The following is a 23,283-nucleotide window of genomic DNA, read 5'->3' as shown; positions in this document are numbered from 1 at the left end:
TGGAGAAGTGTGTTTGGAGAGGTGTGTGTGTGTCTGTGTGGACAGGTGTGTGTGGAGAGGTGTGTGTGGAGAGGTATGTGTGTGTTTGTGTGGGCGGGTGAATGTGGAGAGTTGCGTGTGTGTCTGTGTGGAGAGGGGTGTGTGGAGAGTTGCGTGTGTGTCTGTGTGGACAGGTGTGTGTGGAGAGGTGTGTGTGGAGAGGTATGTGTGTGTCTGTGTGGGCGGGTGAATGTGGAGAGTTGCGTGTGTGTCTGTGTGGAGAGGTGTGTGTGGAGAGGTGTGTGTGTATGTCTGGGTAGAGAGGTGTGTGTGGAGAGGTGTGTGTGTGTGTCTGTATGGAGAGGTGTGTGTGGAGAGGTGTGTGTGTGTGTGTCTGTGTGGAGAGGTGTGTGTGGAGAGTTGTGTGTGTGTCTGTGTTGAAAGATATGTGTGGAAAAGTGTGTGTGTGTCTGTGTGGGGAGTTGAATGTGGAGAGTTGTGTGTGTGTCTGTGTGGAGAGGTGTGTGTGGAGAGGTGTGTATGGAGAGGTGTGTGTGTGTCTGTGTGGAGAGGTGTGTGTGGAGAGGTGTGTGTGGAGAATTTATGTGTGTGTCTGTGTGGAGAGGTGTGTGTGTGTCTGTGTGGAGAGGTGTGTGTGGAGAGGTGTGTGTGTGTCTGTGTGGAGAGGTGCGTGTGGAGAATATATGTGTGTGTCTGTGTGGAGAGGTGTGTGTGTGTCTGTGTGGTGAGGTGTGTGTGGAGAGGTGTGTGTGTGTCTGTGTGGAGAGGTGTGTGTGAAGAGGTGTGTGTGTGTCTGTGTGGAGAGGTGTGTGTGGAGAATTTATGTGTGTGTCTGCGTGTTGAATTTATGTGTGTGTCTGTGTGGAGAGGTGTGTGTGTGTCTGTGTGGAGAGGTGTGTGTGGAGAGGTGTGTGTGTGTCTGTGTGGAGAGGTGTGTGTGTGTCTGTGTGGAAAGGTGTGTGTGGTGATATGTGTGTGTGTCTGTGTGGGCGGGTGAATGTGGAGAGTTGTGTGTGTGTGTATGTGTGGAGAGGTGTCTGTGTGTCTGTGTGGAAAGGTGTGTGTAGAGAGTTGTGTGTGTGTCTGTGTGGAGAGGTGTGTGTGTGTCAGTGTGGAGAGGTGTGTGTGGAGAGGTGTGTGTGTGTCTGTGTGGGCGGGTGAATGTGGAGAGGTGTGTGTGTATGTCTGTGTGGAGAGGTGTGTGTGGATTGGTGTGTGTGTGTGTCTGTGTGGAGAGGTGAGTGTGGACAGGTGTGTGTGCGTCTGTGTGGAGAGGTGTGTGTAGAGAGTTGTGTGTGTGTGTCTGTGTGGAGAGGTGTGTTTGGAGAGGTGTGTGTGTGTCTGTGTGGAGAGGGGTGTGTGGAGAGTTGCGTGTGTGTCTGTGTGGACAGGTGTGTGTGGAGAGGTGTGTGTGGAGAGGTATGTGTGTGTCTGTGTGGAGAGGTGTGTGTGGAGAGTTGTGTGTGTGTCTGTGTGGAGAGGTGTGCGTAGAGAGGTGTGTGTGTGTCTGTGTGGAGAGTGGTGTGTGGAGAGTTGTGTGTGTGTCTGTGTGGAGAGGTGTGTGTGGAGAGATGTGTGAGTGTGTCGGTGTTGAGTGGTGTGTGTAGAGAGTTGTGTGTGTGTGTCTGTGTGGAGAGGTGTGTGTGGAGAGGTGTGTGTGGAGAATTTATGTGTGTGTCTGTGTGGAGAGGTGTGTGTGTGTCTGTGTGGAGAGGTGTGTGTGGAGAGGTGTGTGTGTGTCTGTGTGGAGAGGTGTGTGTGGAGAGGTGTGTGTGTGTCTGTGAGGAGAGGTGTGTGTGGAGAATTTATGTGTGTGTCTGTGTGGAGAATTTATGTGTGTGTCTGTGTGGAGAGGTGTGTGTGTGTCTGTGTGGAGAGGTGTGTGTGGAGAGGTGTGTGTGTGTCTGTGTTGAAAGGTATGTGTGGAAAAGTGTGTGTGTGTCTGTGTGGGGAGTTGAATGTGGAGAGTTGTGTGTGTGTCAGTGTGGAGAGGTGTGTGTGGAGAGGTGTGTGTGGAGAGGTGTGTGTGTGTCTGTGTGGAGAGGTGTGTGTGGAGAGGTGTGTGTGGAGAATTTATGTGTGTGTCTGTGTGGAGAGGTGTGTGTGTGTCTGTGTGGAGAGGTGTGTGTGGAGAGGTGTGTGTGTGTCTGTGTGGAGAGGTGTGTGTGGAGAATATATGTGTGTGTCTGTGTGGAGAGTTGTGTGTGTGTCTGTGTGGAGAGGTGTGTGTGGAGAGGTGTGTGTGTGTCTGTGTGGAGAGGTGTGTGTGGAGAGGTGTGTGTGTGTCTGTGTGGAGAGGTGTGTGTGGAGAACTTATGTGTGTGTCTGCGTGTTGAATTTATGTGTGTGTCTGTGTGGAGAGGTGTGTGTGTGTCTGTGTGGAGAGGTGTGTGTGGAGAGTTGTCTGTGTGTCTGTGTGGAGAGGTGTGTGTGTGTCTGTGTGGAAAGATGTGTGTGGTGATATGTGTGTGTGTCTGTGTGGGCGGGTGAATGTGGAGAGTTGTGTGTGTGTGTATGTGTGGAGAGGTGTCTGTGTGTCTGTGTGGAAAGGTGTGTGTAGAGAGTTGTGTGTGTGTCTGTCTGTGTGGAGAGGTGTGTGTGTGTCAGTGTGGAGAGGTGTGTGTGGAGAGGTGCGTGTGTGTCTGTGTGGGCGGGTGAATGTGGAGAGGTGTGTGTGTATGTCTGTGTGGAGAGGTGTGTGTGGATTGGTGTGTGTGTGTGTCTGTGTGGAGAGGTGAGTGTGGACAGGTGTGTGTGCGTCTGTGTGGAGAGGTGTGTGTAGAGAGTTGTGTGTGTGTGTCTGTGTGGAGAGGTGTGTTTGGAGAGATGTGTGTGTGTGTCTGTGTTGAGAGGTGTGTGTAGAGAGTTGTGTGTGTGTGTCCATGTGGAGAGGTGTGTGTGGAGATTTGTGTGTGTGTCTGTGTTGAAAGGTGTGTGTGGAGAAGTGTGTATGAGTCTATGTGGGGAGGTGAATGTGGAGAGTTTTTAGTGTGTCTGTGTGGAGAGGTGTGTGTGGAGAGTTGTGTGTGTGTCTGTGTGGAGAGTGGTGTGTGGATAGGTGTGTGAGTGTCTGTGTGGAGAGGTGTGCATAGAGAGGTGTGTGTGTGTCTGTGTGGAGAAGTGTGTTTGGAGAGGTGTGTGTGTGTCTGTGTGGAGAGGGGTGTGTGGAGAGTTGCGTGTGTGTCTGTGTGGACAGGTGTGTGTGGAGAGGTGTGTGTGGAGAGGTATGTGTGTGTCTGTGTGGGCGGGTGAATGTGGAGAGTTGCGTGTGTGTCTGTGTGGAGAGGGGTGTGTGGAGAGTTGCGTGTGTGTCTGTGTGGACAGGTGTCTGTAGAGAGGTGTGTGTGGAGAGGTGTGTGTGTGTGTCTGTATGGAGACGTGTGTGTGGAGAGGTGTGTGTGTGTCTGTGTGGAGAGGTGTGTGTGGAGAGGTGTGCGTGTGTCTGTGTGGAGAGGTGTGCGTAGAGAGGTGTCTGTGTGTCTGTGTGGAGAATGGTGTGTGGAGAGTTGTGTGTGTGTCTGTGTGGAGAGGTGTGTGTGGAGAAGTGTGTGTGTATTTCTGTGAGGAGAGGTGTGTGTGGAGATGTGTATGTGTGTGTCTGGTGGAGTGGTGTGTATGGAGATGTGTGTGTGTGTCTGTGTGGAGAGGTGTGTGTGGAAAGGTGTGTGTGGAGAAGTGTGTGTGGAGAAGTTATGTGTGCGTCTGTGTGGAGAGGTGTATGTTGGAGAGTTGCGTGTGTGTCTGTGTGGAGAGGTGTGTGTGGAGAGGTGTGTGTGGAGAGGTGTGTGTGTGTCTGTGTGGGCGGGTGAATGTGGAGAGTTGCGTGTGTTTCTGTGTGGAGAGGTGTGTGTGGAGCGGTGTGTGTGTATGTCTGTGTGGAGAGGTGTGTGTGGATTGGTGTGTGTGTGTGTCTGTATGGAGAGATGTGTGTGGAGAGGTGTGTGTGTGTCTGTGTGGAGAGGTGTGTGTAGAGAGTTGTGTATGTGTGTCTGTGTGGAGAGGTGTGTTTGGAGTGATGTGTGTGTGTGTCTGTGTTGAGAGGTGTGTGGAGAGTTGTGTGTGTGTGTCTGTGTGGAGAGGTGTGTGTGGAGAGTTGTGTGTGTGTCTGTGTTGAAAGGTGTGTGTGGAGAAGTGTGTGTGTGTCTGTGTGGGGAGTTGAATGTGGAGAGTTGTGCGTGTGTCTGTCTGGAGAGGAGTGTGTGGAGAGGTGTGTGTGGAGAGGTGTGTGTGGAGAGGAGTGTGTGTGTCTGTGTGGAGAGGTGTGTGTGGAGAGGTGTGTGTGGAGAATTTATGTCTGTGTCTGTGTGGAGAGGTGTGTGTGTGTCTGTGTGGTGAGGTGTGTGTGGAGAGTTGTGTGTGTGTCTGTGTGGAGAGGTGTGTGTGGAGAGGTGTGTGTGTGTCTGTGTGGAGAGGTGTGTGTGGAGAATTTATGTGTGTGTCTGTGTGGAGAATTTATGTGTGTATCTGTGTGGAGAGGTGTGTGTGTGTCTGTGTGGAGAGGTGTGTGTGGAGAGGTGTGTGTGTGTCTGTGTGGTGATATGTGTGTGTGTCTGTGTGGGCGGGTGAATGTGGAGAGTTGTGTGTGTGTGTATGTGTGGAGAGGTGTCTGTGTGTCTGTGTGGAAAGGTGTGTGTAGAGAGGTGTGTGTGTCTGTCTGTGTGGAGAGGTGTGTGTGTGTCAGTGTGGAGAGGTGTGTGTGGAGAGGTGTGTGTGTGTCTGTGTGGGCGGGTGAATGTGGAGAGGTGTGTGTGTATGTCTGTGTGGAGAGGTGTGTGTGGATTGGTGTGTGTGTGTGTCTGTGTGGAGAGGTGAGTGTGGACAGGTGTGTGTGCGTCTGTGTGGAGAGTTGTGTGTAGTGAGTTGTGTGTGTGTGTCTGTGTGGAGAGGTGTGTTTGGAGAGATGTGTGTGTGTGTCTGTGTTGAGAGGTGTGTGTAGAGAGTTGTGTGTGTGTGTCTGTGTGGAGAGGTGTGTGTGGAGATTTGTGTGTGTGTCTGTGTTGAAAGGTGTGTGTGGAGAAGTGTGTATGTGTCTGTGTGGGGAGGTGAATGTGGAGAGTTGTTAGTGTGTCTGTGTGGAGAGGTGTGTGTGGAGAGTTGTGAGTGTGTCTGTGTGGAGAGTGGTGTGTGGATAGGTGTGTGAGTGTCTGTGTGGAGAAGTGTGTTTGGAGAGGTGTGTGTGTGTCTGTGTGGACAGGTGTGTGTGGAGAGGTGTGTGTGGAGAGGTATGTGTGTGTTTGTGTGGGCGGGTGAATGTGGAGAGTTGCGTGTGTGTCTGTGTGGAGAGGGGTGTGTGGAGAGTTGCGTGTGTGTCTGTGTGGACAGGTGTGTGTGGAGAGGTGTGTGTGGAGAGGTATGTGTGTGTCTGTGTGGGCGGGTGAATGTGGAGAGTTGCGTGTGTGTCTGTGTGGAGAGGTGTGTGTGGAGAGGTGTGTGTGTATGTCTGGGTAGAGAGGTGTGTGTGGAGAGGTGTGTGTGTGTGTCTGTATGGAGAGGTGTGTGTGGAGAGGTGTGTGTGTGTGTGTCTGTGTGGAGAGGTGTGTGTGGAGAGTTGTGTGTGTGTCTGTGTTGAAAGATATGTGTGGAAAAGTGTGTGTGTGTCTGTGTGGGGAGTTGAATGTGGAGAGTTGTGTGTGTGTCTGTGTGGAGAGGTGTGTGTGGAGAGGTGTGTATGGAGAGGTGTGTGTGTGTCTGTGTGGAGAGGTGTGTGTGGAGAGGTGTGTGTGGAGAATTTATGTGTGTGTCTGTGTGGAGAGGTGTGTGTGTGTCTGTGTGGAGAGGTGTGTGTGGAGAGGTGTGTGTGTGTCTGTGTGGAGAGGTGCGTGTGGAGAATATATGTGTGTGTCTGTGTGGAGAGGTGTGTGTGTGTCTGTGTGGAGAGGTGTGTGTGGAGAGGTGTGTGTGTGTCTGTGTGGAGAGGTGTGTGTGAAGAGGTGTGTGTGTGTCTGTGTGGAGAGGTGTGTGTGGAGAATTTATGTGTGTGTCTGCGTGTTGAATTTATGTGTGTGTCTGTGTGGAGAGGTGTGTGTGTGTCTGTGTGGAGAGGTGTGTGTGGAGAGGTGTGTGTGTGTCTGTGTGGAGAGGTGTGTGTGTGTCTGTGTGGAAAGGTGTGTGTGGTGATATGTGTGTGTGTCTGTGTGGGCGGGTGAATGTGGAGAGTTGTGTGTGTGTGTATGTGTGGAGAGGTGTCTGTGTGTCTGTGTGGAAAGGTGTGTGTAGAGAGTTGTGTGTGTGTCTGTGTGGAGAGGTGTGTGTGTGTCAGTGTGGAGAGGTGTGTGTGGAGAGGTGTGTGTGTGTCTGTGTGGGCGGGTGAATGTGGAGAGGTGTGTGTGTATGTCTGTGTGGAGAGGTGTGTGTGGATTGGTGTGTGTGTGTGTCTGTGTGGAGAGGTGAGTGTGGACAGGTGTGTGTGCGTCTGTGTGGAGAGGTGTGTGTAGAGAGTTGTGTGTGTGTGTCTGTGTGGAGAGGTGTGTTTGGAGAGGTGTGTGTGTGTCTGTGTGGAGAGGGGTGTGTGGAGAGTTGCGTGTGTGTCTGTGTGGACAGGTGTGTGTGGAGAGGTGTGTGTGGAGAGGTATGTGTGTGTCTGTGTGGAGAGGTGTGTGTGGAGAGTTGTGTGTGTGTCTGTGTGGAGAGGTGTGCGTAGAGAGGTGTGTGTGTGTCTGTGTGGAGAGTGGTGTGTGGAGAGTTGTGTGTGTGTCTGTGTGGAGAGGTGTGTGTGGAGAGATGTGTGAGTGTGTCGGTGTTGAGTGGTGTGTGTAGAGAGTTGTGTGTGTGTGTCTGTGTGGAGAGGTGTGTGTGGAGAGGTGTGTGTGGAGAATTTATGTGTGTGTCTGTGTGGAGAGGTGTGTGTGTGTCTGTGTGGAGAGGTGTGTGTGGAGAGGTGTGTGTGTGTCTGTGTGGAGAGGTGTGTGTGGAGAGGTGTGTGTGTGTCTGTGAGGAGAGGTGTGTGTGGAGAATTTATGTGTGTGTCTGTGTGGAGAATTTATGTGTGTGTCTGTGTGGAGAGGTGTGTGTGTGTCTGTGTGGAGAGGTGTGTGTGGAGAGGTGTGTGTGTGTCTGTGTTGAAAGGTATGTGTGGAAAAGTGTGTGTGTGTCTGTGTGGGGAGTTGAATGTGGAGAGTTGTGTGTGTGTCAGTGTGGAGAGGTGTGTGTGGAGAGGTGTGTGTGGAGAGGTGTGTGTGTGTCTGTGTGGAGAGGTGTGTGTGGAGAGGTGTGTGTGGAGAATTTATGTGTGTGTCTGTGTGGAGAGGTGTGTGTGTGTCTGTGTGGAGAGGTGTGTGTGGAGAGGTGTGTGTGTGTCTGTGTGGAGAGGTGTGTGTGGAGAATATATGTGTGTGTCTGTGTGGAGAGTTGTGTGTGTGTCTGTGTGGAGAGGTGTGTGTGGAGAGGTGTGTGTGTGTCTGTGTGGAGAGGTGTGTGTGGAGAGGTGTGTGTGTGTCTGTGTGGAGAGGTGTGTGTGGAGAACTTATGTGTGTGTCTGCGTGTTGAATTTATGTGTGTGTCTGTGTGGAGAGGTGTGTGTGTGTCTGTGTGGAGAGGTGTGTGTGGAGAGTTGTCTGTGTGTCTGTGTGGAGAGGTGTGTGTGTGTCTGTGTGGAAAGATGTGTGTGGTGATATGTGTGTGTGTCTGTGTGGGCGGGTGAATGTGGTGAGTTGTGTGTGTGTGTATGTGTGGAGAGGTGTCTGTGTGTCTGTGTGGAAAGGTGTGTGTAGAGAGTTGTGTGTGTGTCTGTCTGTGTGGAGAGGTGTGTGTGTGTCAGTGTGGAGAGGTGTGTGTGGAGAGGTGCGTGTGTGTCTGTGTGGGCGGGTGAATGTGGAGAGGTGTGTGTGTATGTCTGTGTGGAGAGGTGTGTGTGGATTGGTGTGTGTGTGTGTCTGTGTGGAGAGGTGAGTGTGGACTGGTGTGTGTGCGTCTGTGTGGAGAGGTGTGTGTAGAGAGTTGTGTGTGTGTGTCTGTGTGGAGAGGTGTGTTTGGAGAGATGTGTGTGTGTGTCTGTGTTGAGAGGTGTGTGTAGAGAGTTGTGTGTGTGTGTCCATGTGGAGAGGTGTGTGTGGAGATTTGTGTGTGTGTCTGTGTTGAAAGGTGTGTGTGGAGAAGTGTGTATGAGTCTATGTGGGGAGGTGAATGTGGAGAGTTTTTAGTGTGTCTGTGTGGAGAGGTGTGTGTGGAGAGTTGTGTGTGTGTCTGTGTGGAGAGTGGTGTGTGGATAGGTGTGTGAGTGTCTGTGTGGAGAGGTGTGCATAGAGAGGTGTGTGTGTGTCTGTGTGGAGAAGTGTGTTTGGAGAGGTGTGTGTGTGTCTGTGTGGAGAGGGGTGTGTGGAGAGTTGCGTGTGTGTCTGTGTGGACAGGTGTGTGTGGAGAGGTGTGTGTGGAGAGGTATGTGTGTGTCTGTGTGGGCGGGTGAATGTGGAGAGTTGCGTGTGTGTCTGTGTGGAGAGGGGTGTGTGGAGAGTTGCGTGTGTGTCTGTGTGGACAGGTGTCTGTAGAGAGGTGTGTGTGGAGAGGTGTGTGTGTGTGTCTGTATGGAGACGTGTGTGTGGAGAGGTGTGTGTGTGTCTGTGTGGAGAGGTGTGTGTGGAGAGGTGTGTGTGTGTCTGTGTGGAGAGGTGTGCGTAGAGAGGTGTCTGTGTGTCTGTGTGGAGAATGGTGTGTGGAGAGTTGTGTGTGTGTCTGTGTGGAGAGGTGTGTGTGGAGAGATGTGTGAGTGTGTCGGTGTTGAGTGGTGTGTGTAGAGAGTTGTGTGTGTGTGTCTGTGTGGAGAGGTGTGTTTGGAGAGTTGTGTGTGTGTCTGTGTTGAGAGGTGTTTGTGGAGAGGTGTGTGTGGAGAAGTGTGTGTGCTTCTGTGTGGGGAGGTGAATGTGGAGAGTTGTGTGTGTTTCTGTGTGGATAGGTGTTTGTGTGTCTGTGTGGAGAGAGGTGTGTGGAGAGGTGTATGTGTGTCTGTGTGGAGAGGTGTGCGTAGAGAGGTGTGTGTGTGTCTGTGTGGAGAGGTGTGTGTGGAGAGGTGTGTGTCTGTGTCTGTGTGGAGAGTTGTGTGTGTGTCTGTGTGGAGAGGTGTGTGTGGAGAGGTGTGTGTGTATGTCTGTGTGGAGAGGTGTGTGTAGAGTGGTGTGTGTGTGTCTGTATGGCGAGGTGTGTGTGGAGAGGTGTGTGTGTGTCTGTGTGGAGAGGTGTCTGTGTGTGTCTGTGTGGAGAGGTGAGTGTTGAGAGTTGTGTGTGTGTCTGTGTGAGAGGTGAGTGTGGAGAGTTGTGTGTGTGTCTGTATGGAAAGGCATGTGTGGAGAATTGTGTATGTGTCTGTGTGGAGAGGTGTGTGTGTGTCTGTGTGGAGAGTTGTGTGTGTGTCTGTGTAGAGAGGTGTGTGTGTGTCTGTGTGGAGGGGTGTGTGTGGAGAATTGTGTGTGTGTCTGTGTGGAGAGGTGTGTGTGGAGAGTTGTGTGTGTGTCTGTGTGGAGAGGTGTGTGTGGAGAGTTGTCTGTGTGTCTGTGTAGAGAGGTGAGTGTGTTCTTGTGTGGAGAGGTGTGTGTGGATAGGTGTGTGTGTGTCTGTGTGGAGAGGTCTGTGTGGAGAGGTGTGTGTGTGTCTGTGTGAGAGGTGAGTGTGGAGAGTTGTGTGTGTGTCTGTATGGAAAGGCGTGTGTGGAGAATTGTGTATGTGTCTGTGTGGAGAGGTGTGTGTGTGTCTGTGTGGAGAGTTGTGTGTGTGTCTGTGTAGAGAGTTGTGTGTGTGTCTGTGTGCAGAGGTGTGTGTGGAGAATTGTGTGTGTGTCTGTGTGGAGAGGTGTGTGTGTGAGAGGTGTGTGTGTGTGTCTGTGTGGAGAGGTGAGTGTTAAGAGCTGTGTGTGTGTCTGTGTGGTGAAGTGAATGTGGAGAGTTGTGTGTGTGTCTGTGTAGATAGGTGTGCGTAGAGAGGTGTGTGTGCATCTGTGTGGAGAGGTGTGTGTGGAGAAGTGTGTGTGTGTCTGTGTGGGGAGGTGAATGTGGAGAGTTGTGTGTGTTTCTGTGTGGAGAGGGGTGTGTGTGTCAGTGTGGAGAGATGTGTTTGGAGAGGTGTGTGTGTGTCTGTGTGGAGAGGTGTGCGTAGAGAGGTGTGTGTGTGTCTGTGTGGAGAGGTGTGTGTGGAGAGGTGTGTGTGTGTGTCTGTATGGAGAGGTGTGTGTGGAGAGGTGTGTGTCTGTGTCTGTGTGGGAAGGTGTGTGTGTGCCTGTGTGGAGAGGTGTGTGTGGAGAGGTGTGTGTGGAGAGGTGTGTGTTTGTGTCTATGTGGAGAGGTGTGTGTGTGTCTGTGTGGAGAGGTGTGTGTGGAGAGGTGTGTGTGTATGTCTGTGTGGAGAGGTGTGTGTAGAGAGGTGTGTGTGTGTCTGTATGGAGAGGTGTGTGTCGAGAGGTGTGTGTGTGTCTGTGTGGAGAGGTGTGTGTGGAGAGGTGTGTGTGTGTGTCTGTGTGGAGAGGTGAGTGTTAAGAGTTGTGTGTGTGTCTGTGTGGTGAAGTGAATGTGGAGAGTTGTGTGTGTGTCTGTGTGGAGAGGTGTGCGTAGAGAGGTGTGTGTGCATCTGTGTGGAGAGGTGTGTGTGGAGAAGTGTGTGTGTGTCTGTGTGGGGAGGTGAATGTGGAGAGTTGTGTGTGTTTCTGTGTGGAGAGGGGCGTGTGTGTCAGTGTGGAGAGTGGTGTGTGGAGAGGTGTGTGTGTGTCTGTGTGGAGAGGTGTGCATAGAGAGGTGTGTGTGTGTCTCTGTGGAGAGGTGTGTGTGGAGAGGTGTGTGTGTGTGTCTGTATGGAGAGGTGTGTGTGGAGAGGTGTGTGTCTGTGTCTGTGTGGGAAGGTGTGTGTGTGCCTGTGTGGAGAGGTGTGTGTGGAGAGGTGTGTGTGGAGAGGTGTGTGTTTGTGTCTGTGTGGAGAGGTGTGTGTGTGTCTGTGTGGAGAGGTGTGTGTGTATGTCTGTGTGCAGAGGTGTGTGTAGAGAGGTGTGTGTGTGTCTGTATGGAGAGGTGTGTGTGGAGAGGTGTGTGTGTGTTTGTGTGGAGAGGTGTGTTTGGAGAGGTGTGTGTGTGTGTCTGTGTGGAGAGGTGAGTGTTGAGAGTTGTGTGTGTGTCTGTGTGGTGAAGTGAATGTGGAGAGTTGTGTGTGTGTCTGTGTGGAGAGGTGTGCGTAGAGAGGTGTGTGTGCATCTGTGTGGAGAGGTGTGTGTGGAGAGGTGTGTGTGTGTCTGTGTGGAAAGGTGTGTGTGTCTGTATGGTAAGGTGAGTTTCGAGTGTTGTGTGTGTGCCTGTGTGGAGAGGTGTGTGTGGAGAGGTGTGTGTGTGTCTGTGTGAGAGGTGAGTGTGGAGAGTTGTGTGTGTGTATGTGTGGAAAGGCGTGTGTGGAGAATTGTGTATGTGTCTCTGTGGAGAGGTGTGTGTGTGTCTGTGTGGAGAGTTGTGTGTGTGTCTGTGTAGAGAGGTGTGTGTGTGTCTGTGTGGCGAGGTGTGTGTGGAGAGTTGTGTGTGTGTCTGTGTGGAAAGGTGTGCGTAGAGAGGTGTGTGTATGTCTGTGTGGAGAGGTGTGTGTAGAGAGGTGTGTGTGTGTCTGTATGGAGAGGTGTGTGTGGAGAGGTGTGTGTGTGTCTGTGTGGAGAGGTGTGTGTGGAGAGTTGTGTGTGTGTGTCTGTGGGGAGAGGTGAGTGTTGAGAGTTGTGTGTGTGTCTCTGTGTGAAGTGAATGTGGAGAGTTGTGTGTGTGTCTGTGTGGAGAGGTGTGCTTAGAGAGGTGTGTGTGCGTCTGTGTGGAGAGGTAGGTGTGGAGAGGTGTGTGTGTGTCTGTGTGGAAAGGTGTGTGTATCTGTATGGTAAAGTGAGTGTGGAGTGGTGTGTGTGTGTCTGTGTGGAGAGGTGTTTGTGGAGTGGCGTGTGTGTGTCTGTGTGAGAGGTGAGTGTGGAGAGTTGTGTGTGTGTCTGTATGGAAAGGCGTGTGTGGAGAATTGTGTATGTGTCTTTGTGGAGAGGTGTGTGTGTGTCTGTGTGGAGAGGTGTGCGTGGAGAGTTGTCTGTGTGTCTGTGTAGAGAGGTGAGTGTGTTTGTGTGTGGAGAGGTGTGTGTGGAGAGTTGTGTCTGTGTCTGTGTGGAGAGGTGTGTGTGGAGAGTTGTGTCTGTGTCTGTGTGGAGAGGTGTGTGAGTGTCTGTGTGGAGAGGTGTGCATAGAGAGGTGTGTGTGTGTCTGTGTGGAGAGTGGTGTATGGAGAGTTGCGTGTGTGTCTGTGTGGATTGGTGTGTGTGGAGAGGTGTGTGTGGACAGATGTGTGTGTGTCTGTGTGGGCGGGTGAATGTGAAGAGTTGCATGTGTGTCTGTGTGGAGAAGTGTGTGTGGAGAGGTGTGTGTGTATGTCTGTGTGGAGAAGATTGTGTGGAGAGGTGTGTGTGTGTGTCTGTATGGAGAGGTGTGTGTGGAGAGGTGTCTGTGTGTCTGTGTGGAGAGGTGTGTGTGGAGAGGTGTGTGTGTCTGTGTGGAGAGGTCTGTGTAGAGAGTTGTGTGTGTATGTCTGTGTGGAGAGGTGTGTTTGGAGAGATGTGTGTGTGTGTCGGTGTTGAGTGGTGTGTGTAGAGAGTTGTGTGTGTGTGTCTGTGTGGAGAGGTGTGTGTGGAGAGTTGTGTGTGTGTCTGTGTTGAGAGGTGTTTGTGGAGAGGTGTGTGTGGAGAAGTGTGTGTGTGTCTATGTGGGGAGTTGAATGTGAAGAGTTGTGTGTGTTTCTGTGTGGAGAGGTGTGTGTGTGTCAGTGTGGAGAGGAGTGTGTGTGTCTGTGTGGAGAGGTGTGTGTGTGTCTATGTGGAGAGGTGTGCGTAGAGAGGTGTGTGTGTGTCTGTGTGGAGGGTGTGTGTGGAGAGGTGTGTGTGTGTGTCTGTATGGAGATGTGTGTGTGGAGAGTTGTGTGTCTGTGTCTGTGTGGAGAGGTGTGTGTGTGCCTGTGTGGAGAGGTGTGTGTGGAGAGGTGTGTGTGTATGACTGTGTGGAGAGGTGTGTGTAGAGAGGTGTGTGTGTGTCTGTACGGAGAGGTGTGTGTGGAGAGGTGTGTGTTTGTCTGTGCGGAGAGGTGTGTTTGGAGAGGTGTGTGTGTGTATCTGTGTGGAGAGGTGAGTGTTGAGAGTTGTGTGTGTGTCTGTGTGGTGAAGTGAATGTGGAGAGTTGTGTGTGTGTCTGTGTGGAGAGGTGTGCTTAGAGACGTGTGTGTGCATCTCTGTGGAGAGGTGTGTGTGGAGCGGTGTGTGTGTGTCTGTGTGGAAAGGTGTGTGTGTCTGTATGGTAAGGTGAGTGTGGAGTGTTGTGTGTGTGTCTGTGTGGAGAGGTGTGTGTGGAGAGGTATGTGTGTGTCTGTGTGAGAGGTGAGTGTGGAGAGTTGTGTGTGTGTATGTGTGGAAAGGCATGTGTGGAGAATTGTGTATGTGTCTGTGTGGAGAGGTGTGTTTGTGTCTGTGTGGAGAGTTGTGTGTGTGTCTGTGTAGAGAGGTGTGTGTGTGTCTGTGTGGAGAGGTGTGTGTGGAGAGTTGTGTGTGTGTCTGTGTGGAGAAGTGTGTGTGGAGAGGTATGTGTGTGTCTGTGTGAGAGGTGAGTGTGGAGAGTTGTGTGTGTGTATGTGTGGAAAGGCGTGTGTGGAGAATTGTGTATGTGTCTGTGTGGAGAGGTGTGTTTGTGTCTGTGTGGAGAGTTGTGTGTGTGTCTGTGTAGAGAGGTGTGTGTGTGTCTGTGTGGAGAGGTGTGTGTGGAGAGTTGTGTGTGTGTCTGTGTGGAGAGGTGTGTGTCGAGAGGTGTGTGTGTGTCTGTGTGGGGAGGTATGTGTGGAGAGTTGTCTGTGTGACTGTTTAGAGAGGTGAGTGTGTTTCTGTGTGGAGAGGTTTGTGTGGAGAGTTCTGTCTGTGTCTGTGTGGAGAGGTGAGTGTGTGTCTGTGTGGAGCCTTGTATCCATGTCTGTCTGCCTCTGTTTGTGTGGGCCTGTCTGTGTGTCCTGAGCTATTTAGTGACTGCAACAATAAGCCTGGTGTTTCAATCTTACTAACAATGAACGTAGGGAAACGTGGAAATGAAAACGTAATTTAGACTTTGGGTAAAGCCAGCTAAGAGCACATTACTAGATTGCTGATACCATGATTTCACATTAAATGTGATCTTGCCACTTTTGCAATTATTATATTAAATTGTTAGGGATAAAATCAAACTTTGAATCAAACGTAGAGTTATTGTTGCACAGAAGGAGGCCATTCAGTTCATATGTGCAATATTAATCAAAGCTATTTCTTCGGGCTTTGACCAAGTGTCGGTTGTAAATGTTTATGCATTTACTGGTAGATATGGGAAAGTTATGGGATTCTAGCCAATTGTACACATTGACAAGACATTAAAGTGCAAGAGGTCAACCTTCCTTCCCAGAGGCACAAACACATATTGGCAGTGCAGTGCTCACTCCACAGATGCGCTCAAGATCAGATAACTTAACAAAAACCAGCAGATAAAACTGCATTTTCTTGATCTGTGTGGTTCAATCCTATAATGGACAGTTTTTCTATTCAGCAAACCAAATAATATGGGACATTTTCAAATGTGTCAATTAAAGCTGTTTTTGACACCCTTAAATGCGATTTCATCAGATTTTGGAGTAATTTACATATATTGTTTCTACCACACAGAAATCTACCGAGGAATAAATAAAATAAAATGGTTGTGTGTGCAAGTCCAGGTATGTTTCTGTGTTCATACTGTCGCATGGGGCAAAATTGGGCCCGATTTTACATTCTCTGGGGTCACAGTTCCAAAGTTTAAATCTTACAGCTTCAATTCAAAATTGTTAGCTTTCAAATCTGTCATCCCCTTTAAAAACCTTTATTAAATTAACCAAAAACATGAACCAATCACTTATTTGCTCAGCTCAGAGGAGGACAGGCTGGAACACCCAATTTGGAAGGCAGTTTGTTCACAGTCACACACAAGGCAAAACCTTCATCAGAACTTAGTGTGGAATTCTACAGAACTTCTTTAAAAACATCTTTAAAGATTCTCACGGGATTCAATAATCAGATAGAAATAATCAGTTTTTAAATGGGTCATTGTTCCATTCTTAAAAGGAAATAGGGATGATCTGGGCTGATTTCAGGAATGTGCTTTCATTAATAAAATGAAGACTCTGAGGTGACCCAATTGAAGTTCTCTAAATTATGAAGGGAATTTGCAGTCAATTTGTGTAAATTGTTCATTTTAGCGAAAGGTTTGAATACTGGGGAATCAAGTTAAAAGTAAGGAAGTCAGGAAAAATTAGGAGATAGATGATGTCAGAAGCAATCTACTGGTTACCAAGACATCCAAGAGCGAATTCTGAAGAAATTTCCTCACCCAAAGAGTGGTGTGAATTGGAACTCACTACCACAGGGAGTGATTAGAGTCTATAGTGTAGAAACATTTAAGGGGAAGCTAGATAAGTTTATGAGGGAGAAGGAAATAGAGGATTACAATAATAGATTTAGATGAGGAAAGAGGCTCAAGTACAGCGTAAACACCATGATGGACTGGATGGGCCGAATGGCCTGTTACTATGCCGTATGTCCTATGTAATCCTATATAAGTATATGGTAATGAAGTGGACATATGGGGGTGTTTTTCATTTTCAGATGCAAAGCTGTCCTGTTGGAGGTTGCATTATTTAAGATTCACCAGAATCCCTAATGTGAATTGCACTTAATTTTAGTGTTTAACCTTATTAGCATAATGTTTCACAACCACAGCTGCAAACTGTGCTGGGCCTGGCCAGGGATGCCCTCACTTGTAGGAGACGACAATCTCATGTGAGTCAAATTTAAAGGTATGGGAACAATTAAAGAAAATGTCACAAAAAAATGGTACAAAAATTTAGAACGTTTCTGGAGAATGTTAAACGGCAGCTCAACCAATCAGTAATCAGGGCAGAGGGTGCATGGGATTGAGAAATGGCAGGCCAGAAGAACAGGGAACAAGGACAATGGGGAGTCTTCAGCACAGTTACTGTACAGTCCGACACTTGGCATCCTTGAGCTGGTGCTGTGTGTGAAACCTCCAAGGACGTTCAGGCTCTCACAGTCATCCCCAGGCTGCTCTTCCTAAGTCCAGAGAAATGGCTGGTGTCATCTTGGCAATTGCAGCCACACAGGGAACCCTGGTTTCTTTGCTAACTCATCATTGTCTCTTTTCATGCTGCATTGTAAAGGTATGAAAAGCAATGGTTGGGATGCTCCTAAACGACCTTCAAGCATAAGAGTTAGACAAGTCTTCACCTCTTATTCTGAGCAGAGAGGGTACAGATGTCTCAATCAGCTTCACCACAAACACAGGATCTTTCAAAAGCCATCCTGAGCTCGATCCAAAGGTCAAACCGGAAACCTGGCAGAACTGCTTTCTGCTGGTTTTTGGACGGTAATGAGAATCGGTAAAATCATATGGGGTGGGGGGAAATTAAGATTTATCGCAAAATGCAATGGCCTGTCAAGGTAACAGCCTTTCTCTAAATATCTTTCTGGTTCACCTGGGGAATGTACCAGGTGAAGTATTAACCGAATACAGAGACACACTGTAAGAATCATTGAGGAAACTGATCACTGTTCCCACTGCTGAGGATTTGATGTATTAAATTTGGGAGATGGAGATTTGAGGAGGGAGGAGACAGAGAGGAACATGTATAATTTGTGAAAATTATAATTCTCTCCTGAAAATGGAAAATCTGGCATTCAAAGGTTTTACATTGGCCTGGATCATCCACAAAGCAGCAATCATTGTCAGATTGCTGCTCTGCTCGAACCTTTCCATGCCTATACGCTGTACCACATTTCTTGCCAGGTTCTCTGAGCCCGGCTTCTCCAGAAATGCAGAGCGTACAGTTCATCAGAGAACTCCATCACAGCACTGTAGTGTCAGGGGAAGACAAGAATCTTTTTACAGCGCTAGCTGCCATATGGTAAGTTTAATTGTCCAGTGTGCATATTAGTGAATGGGTGAATGGATCAATGAGTGAATGGGTAGGTTGCTTAGGTGGTTAGGTATATGGATGCGTAGTAGATGGGTAGAGTGGCAACTGGAAGTTCCCCTCCAAGCCACTCAGCATCCTGACTTGGAAATATATCACCATTCCTTCACTGTCACTGGGTCAAAATCCTGGAACTCCTTCCCTAACAGCACTGTGGGTGTATCTACACAACATGGACTGCAGCGGTTCAAGAAGGCAGCTCAGCACCATCTTCTCAAGGGCAACTAGAAATGGACAATAAATGCTGACCCAGCCAGCGACACCCACATCCAATGAATGAATTTAAAAATGCTGGATGGAGTGGTAGATGGGTAGGGAGTCAGGTGGGTGAGGTGACAGTTGAGTGAGGTGGCAGGAGGATAGTCAGGTTGGGGTAGTCGGCTAGTCAAGGGGGAGAGTCATGGGGGCCGGTCAGTTCTGTAGTTGCTCAGAAGTTAGACTAGGACTCTTCTGTCTAAAATTTTCTGGGTAACTATTCAGTTGCCTCAGAACTGTCCAAAGTCTCAGACTCTAACTCAGTGCCAGACACTTTTTTGGAGGGTGCCTGGAGCAGGGGAATTGCCCATCGGAAGTTCAAACTTCCCAGGCAGTTCCCACGGAGGTTAGCGCATCAAGATTTCTGCAGGGCCCTGATGTGCATCTTGGGTCGTATGTCTGGTCTCCAACCATTTGGAGACCGATAGATCAGGGCCGTTAACTTTGTAAGAGCATAATCAACAGTAACTCATTTTGTATTGCATCTTCATTGCTACAAGGACTAGAGTGGAGATGCAAAACTCCACAAACTGGACAGGAAGTGGACAAAGTAACACAGAATTCAAGACAGCGGAAAGGCACAGTTCCCCAGACACATAGTGACAAAGCACAGCAATTCTTTACAAATCTGTGAGCAGCATCATGCATCAGCTGATGGGAAAATGAAAAACAGAATGATGATTATATAGTGGTAACTAAAACAGCGGACAGATGGGGAAAGCAGCGCTGAATCACTCACATTTTGATAGATTGTGCAAAGTTTGCGCCAAAACACCAGCAACGAGCAACAACCAAGAGCATAATTAACAATAAGAACAGCCGACAGTTTGAATTGGTGAATGGGCCATTCCACTTATTTGTCGATAAGCTCAGTGGCTCGTTACTTTGCAGTAATTTGCTTCCTCCACGGCAACATCACTGCTTGTTCGGAGAAGTGCAGTTACACAAAGCAATGGGTTTCATGAGATGATCTCATTGTGCTTTGACTAATTACTAAGTACATACATAAATTTGGGAGGTCATTAACCAATTACTGAACAATCAGTACAATGCACAAACAAAAAAACACTTGAAAAAATCTCCATGGAAATTATGCTCAATATAAAGGACTGCCCCAGAGATTTTCTAAAGTATTGTTTCATCATTTTAAATCTGAAAGAGCTTTGAAGAGACAAGGATTGAATATTTCAACTGATTTTAAAGCAGTGTCTTACTTTTTCATTTGTTCCCTGTCTCACACAATCTGCCATCCTCATTTAGCTCTTTTATTTTCTCACTCTCTCTCATTCTGTTCAGACTGAAGTTGTCTCAACTGCATCAGTAACAGTCACGTTAAATCAGCTGTGTTACGTACCGAGGAAGGGGATGAAAGTGGTCGAAAGGGATGATCTGCTTGTAGCCATCACTGTGAGGAACAATAATGCCAACTGTCTGAGTGAAGTGTGTACACAACAAAACAAGCACCAAATGATTCAATGTAAAACATCAGTTCATTTAAAACTTCAATTGTTATTCTCTGGTTAGAAAATTAATTTGGAAATCAAGAGAGTTTTTTCAATAATTGAATGTAAAAGACATCAGTTGAACCCAGAATCTAATGGCAATTTTGGTACTTGAAGTTTATTTCATGTGGAGAAGTGTTTGAGCGTTGGTAAAATTGAGGAACAGTGGAATGTATTATTTTCCTAAACTTACTGAAATAATACAGACATTATCAAAATGGTGTGACACTTGCTTTGAAACAAATGAACCTTGAGGTCCAATAGACTCTAGAAATATCTACTGTCATCATTCAAGGTAGATAGAAAGTAATCAGAGTAGATGCCTTCCGTTTATAATATCAGATAGTTCATTAAAACCCATTAATCTGATTTGTGGCCCCACACATCGTTTTGGTAGAATGCTCCATTGTAAAATTCTAACTAATAATATATATACAAATGCACACAATTTGTACTGCAAGAAGGTGCCTCTATAAAATAATAGCCATTTCACATAGCACAAACAGAGAGAGAACAGGGACTAACTAGATCCTCAAAAGGTCAGTTGGAGAATACAATCCTACCCTGATCTTTACCATTTGGGAATTGTGATATTCCTGTTCGAAGTTCCACATACAGCTTAATGGAAAATTGACCTGTGCTTCTGAAATTGGTAGTGACATGGGATTGGTAATGATATTGGATTGGCAATAAAACCAGAAAATGCTGGAAAAGCTCAGCAGGTCTAACAGCAGCTGTGGAGAGAAAAACAGAGTTAACATTTTGACTTTGTATGACTCTCCCTCAGCGCTAAATAGTAGTAAAAATGTGATGATATTTAAACTGTTTAAGGGGGGTGGAGCAGGTGAAGGTGGATAGAAGGCCAGCGATAGGTGGAGGCAAAGGAGAGATTGACCTTTTGTTCATGACATCTTTGTCAAAGGGGTGTTAATGGTACTGGTAAGGGCTAAAGGAGGTGATGATAGTGGCATTAAGGTAAGAAAGCAGAATATGATAATAGGACAAGGGTAAGCACTCTGGAAAGAACGACGTGAACAAGCAACAGAAGGCCATAGTGGGGTGGGGAAAAAAGATCAAAAATTGGATAAAAGGTGATGATAAAACAATTAATAAATGAATAAAAACAAAAATAAATAAAAATAGGTGGATAAAAAATAAAAAATAAACATTGAAAAAAGGGGGTAAAACAGAGTTGAGGATAGAGGAGCAAGTTCATGGTCTGAAGTTGTTGAACTCAATGTTAAGTCCGTAAGGCTGTAAAGTGCCTAATCAGAAGATGAGGTTCTGTTCCTCCAGTTTGCGTTGAGCTTCACTGGAACAATGCAGCAGTCCAAGGATGGACATGTGGGCATGAGAGCAGGGTGGAGTGTTGAAATGGCAAGCGACAGGGAGGTCTGGGTCATGCTTGCGGACAGACCGAAGGTGTTCTGCAAAGCGGTCACCCAGTCTGCGTTTGGTCTCTCCAATGTAGAGGAAACCGCATTGGGAGCAGCGAATGCAGTAGACTAAATTGAGGGAAGTGCAAGTGAAATGTTGCTTCACTTGAAAGGAGTGTTTGGGCCCTTGGATGGTGAGGAGGGAGGAGGTAAAGGGGCAGGTGTTACACCTACTGCGATTGCATGGGAAGGTGCCGTGGGAGGGGGTTGAGGTGTAGGGGGTGATGGAGGAGTGGACCAGGGTGTCCCGGAGGGAATGGCCCCTATGGAATGCTAACAGGGGAGGTGAGGGGAGGATGTGTTTGGTGGTGGCATCATGCTGGAGTTGGCGGAAATGGCAGAGGATGATCCTTTGAATGCGGAAGTCTTTGAGGTGAAAAGTGAGGACAAGGGTGACCCAATCATGGTTCTGGGAAGGAGAGGAAGGTGTGACAGCAGATGCGCGGGAGATAGGTCGAACACGGCCGTGGGCTCTGTCAACCACCGTGGGCAGGAAACTTCGGTTAAGGAAGAAGGAAGACCTGTCAGAAGCGCCGTTTTGGAAAGTGGCATCATCGGAGCAGGTGCGGCAGAGGCAAAGGGACTGAGAGAATGGGATGGAGTCCTTACAGGAAGCAGGGTGTGAGGAGCTGTAGTCAAGGTAGCTGTGGGAGTTGGTGGGCTTGTAATGCATATTGGTGGACAGTCTATCACCAGAACTGGAGACAGAGAGGTCAAGGAACGGGAGGGAAATGTCAGATATGGACCACGTGAAGGTGATGGAGGGGTGGAAATTGGAAGCTAAATTGATAAATTTTGCCAGGTCCAGACGAGAGCATGAAGCTGCACCGAAACAGTCATCGATGTACCGAGAAAAGAGTTGTGGGACGGGGCCTGAGTAGGACTGGAATAAGGAATGTTCCACACACCCCATAAAGAAACAGGAATAACTGAGGCCCATGCGGGTACCCATAGCCACATCTTTTATTTGGAGGAAGTGAGACCAGTTTAAGGAGAAATTGTTCAGTGTGAGAACAAGTTCAGCCAGATGGAGGAGAGTAGTGGTGGATGGGGATTGTTCGGGCCTCTGTTCAAGGAAGAAGTGGAGAGCCCTCAGACCATCCTGGTGGGGGATAGAGGTGTAGAGGGATTAGATGTCCATGGTGAAGAGGAGGCAGTTAGGGTCAGAGAACTAGAAATTGTTATGACGTAGGGCATCAGAGGAATCACGGAAGTACATGGGGAGAGACTGGACAAGATAGGAAGAAATGAGTTCCATGGAGCAGGAACAGGCTGACAAGAACGGACTGCCGGGACAGTCCTGTTTGTGGATTTTGGGTAGGAGGTAGAAGCGGGCAGTCCGAGGTTGGGAGACTGTCAGGTTGGAAGCTGTGGGAGGAAGATCCCCAGACGAGTTGAGGTCAGTAACAGTCCTGGAAACAATGGCTTGATGTTCAGTGGTGGGGTCATGGTCCAGGGAAAGGTAGGAGGAAGTGTCTGCAAGTTGACGCTCAGCCTCTGTGAGGTAGAGGTCAGTGCGCCAGACAACAACAGCACCACCCTTGTCAGCAGGTTTGATGACAATGTCAGGGTTGAACCTGAGAGAACAGAGTGCAGCAAATTCAGAGAGACAGGTTAGAGTGGGTGAGAGGAGCAGAGAAATTGAGACGGTCGATGTCACGCCGAAAGTTCTCAATGAAAAGATCAAGATTAGGTAAGAATCCAGAGGGAGGGGTTCAGGTGGAGGGAGAATATTGGAGGTGGGTAAAAGGATCCGTTGAACGGGGAGAGGACTCCTGCCCAAAGAAGTGAGCACTGAGACGAAGGCGGCAAAAGAAGAGTTCAGCATCGTGCCGAGCCTGAAATTCATTGAGGTGAGGGCGCAAGGGTATGAAACTGAGTCTTTTGCTGAGTTATTGAACGTTCAGCATCAGAGAGGGGAAGGTCATGGGGTATGGTGAATACATGTCTGGGGCTGGGATTAGAAGGCGGATGGGGTCAGAGGGATGGGAAGGGTTGGAGGGTCCTGGATGGGCGTTAGTATCAATGAGTTGTTGGAGCTTGTGTTCCTTAACACCCGAAAGAAAGAGAAAAAGTTTCTTGTTAAGGTATCGGATGAGACGAAGAATAAAATGAAACCGGGGGCAAGGACAGCTTTGAGATAGGGTGAGTCGGTGCTGCTGGAGGGAGAAGTCGAGTATGTTGATATAGCGACGTATGGCACTGAATGTGGATCGCAGGATGCAATGAGAATAGCAGTCCAAGGAGAGTCGTATGTCCCGGAGATACCTGTAATCCCTGAAGGTAGCAGGGCAGGTAGATATAGTGGTTAAGAAAGCATATGGGATAATGCCTTTATTAGCCGAGGCATAGAATACAAGAGCAGGGAGGTTATGCTGGAACTGTATAAAACGCTGGTTAGGCCACAACTGGAGTACTGGTCACCACATTATAGAAAGGATGTGATTGCACTGGAGAGGGTGCAGGGGAGATTTACCAGGATTCTGCCTGGGCTGGAGGAGGAACTTAAAAAGGAAATTAGGAAAGCTAAGAGAGTGCGTGAGAAAGCATTGGTGGGTAGAATAAAGGAAAACCCAAAAGGTTTTTTTTTAATATAAAAAGAGCAAGAGAATAACTAGGGAAAGAGTAGGGCCAATTAGGGACCATAGAGGTAATCTGTGTGTGGACCCGGAAGACATGGGTACAGTCCTCAATGAATACTTTGCGTTTATCTTCACAATGGAAAAGGACGATGCAAGTATAGACATCAGGGTGGAGGACTGTGAAATATGAGAGGAAATTAACATAGAGAGAGAGGAGGTACTAGTAAGTTTAGCGGCCTTAAAAGTGGATAAATCCCCAGGCCTGGATGAGGGAGGCAAAGGAAGAGATACCAGGGGCCCTGGCAGTAATTTTCAAATACTCTCTGGCTGCAGAGAGGTGCCAGAGGACTGAAGGACTGCTAACGTTGTCCCATTATTAAAAAAGGGAGGAAGGGATAGACCAGGAAATTACAGGCCAGTCAGTCTGACCTTGATGGTGGGGAAGTTGCTAGCAAGAATTCAGAGGGACAGAATATACCTGCACTTGGAGAGACATGGATTAAT

The 23,283-nt window shown here is 48.5% G+C and overlaps 1 protein-coding gene across 1 annotated transcript in view; it reads right to left on the bottom strand.

The window, feature by feature from the left end:
* Positions 1-23,283, bottom strand: part of LOC121276861 (ADAMTS-like protein 1) — a 572,059-nt gene that overhangs the window by 145,862 nt on the left and 402,914 nt on the right. The window contains exon 11 of the mRNA XM_041185436.1: positions 18,614-18,664. Coding sequence (XP_041041370.1) covers positions 18,614-18,664 — 51 coding nt within the window. The remainder of the gene's footprint in view (positions 1-18,613; positions 18,665-23,283) is intronic.

The sequence above is a fragment of the Carcharodon carcharias genome, chromosome 4, assembly GCF_017639515.1.
Source record: "Carcharodon carcharias isolate sCarCar2 chromosome 4, sCarCar2.pri, whole genome shotgun sequence".
NCBI lineage: Eukaryota > Metazoa > Chordata > Chondrichthyes > Lamniformes > Lamnidae > Carcharodon > Carcharodon carcharias.
This window is presented reverse-complemented; position numbering and strand designations above follow the sequence as displayed.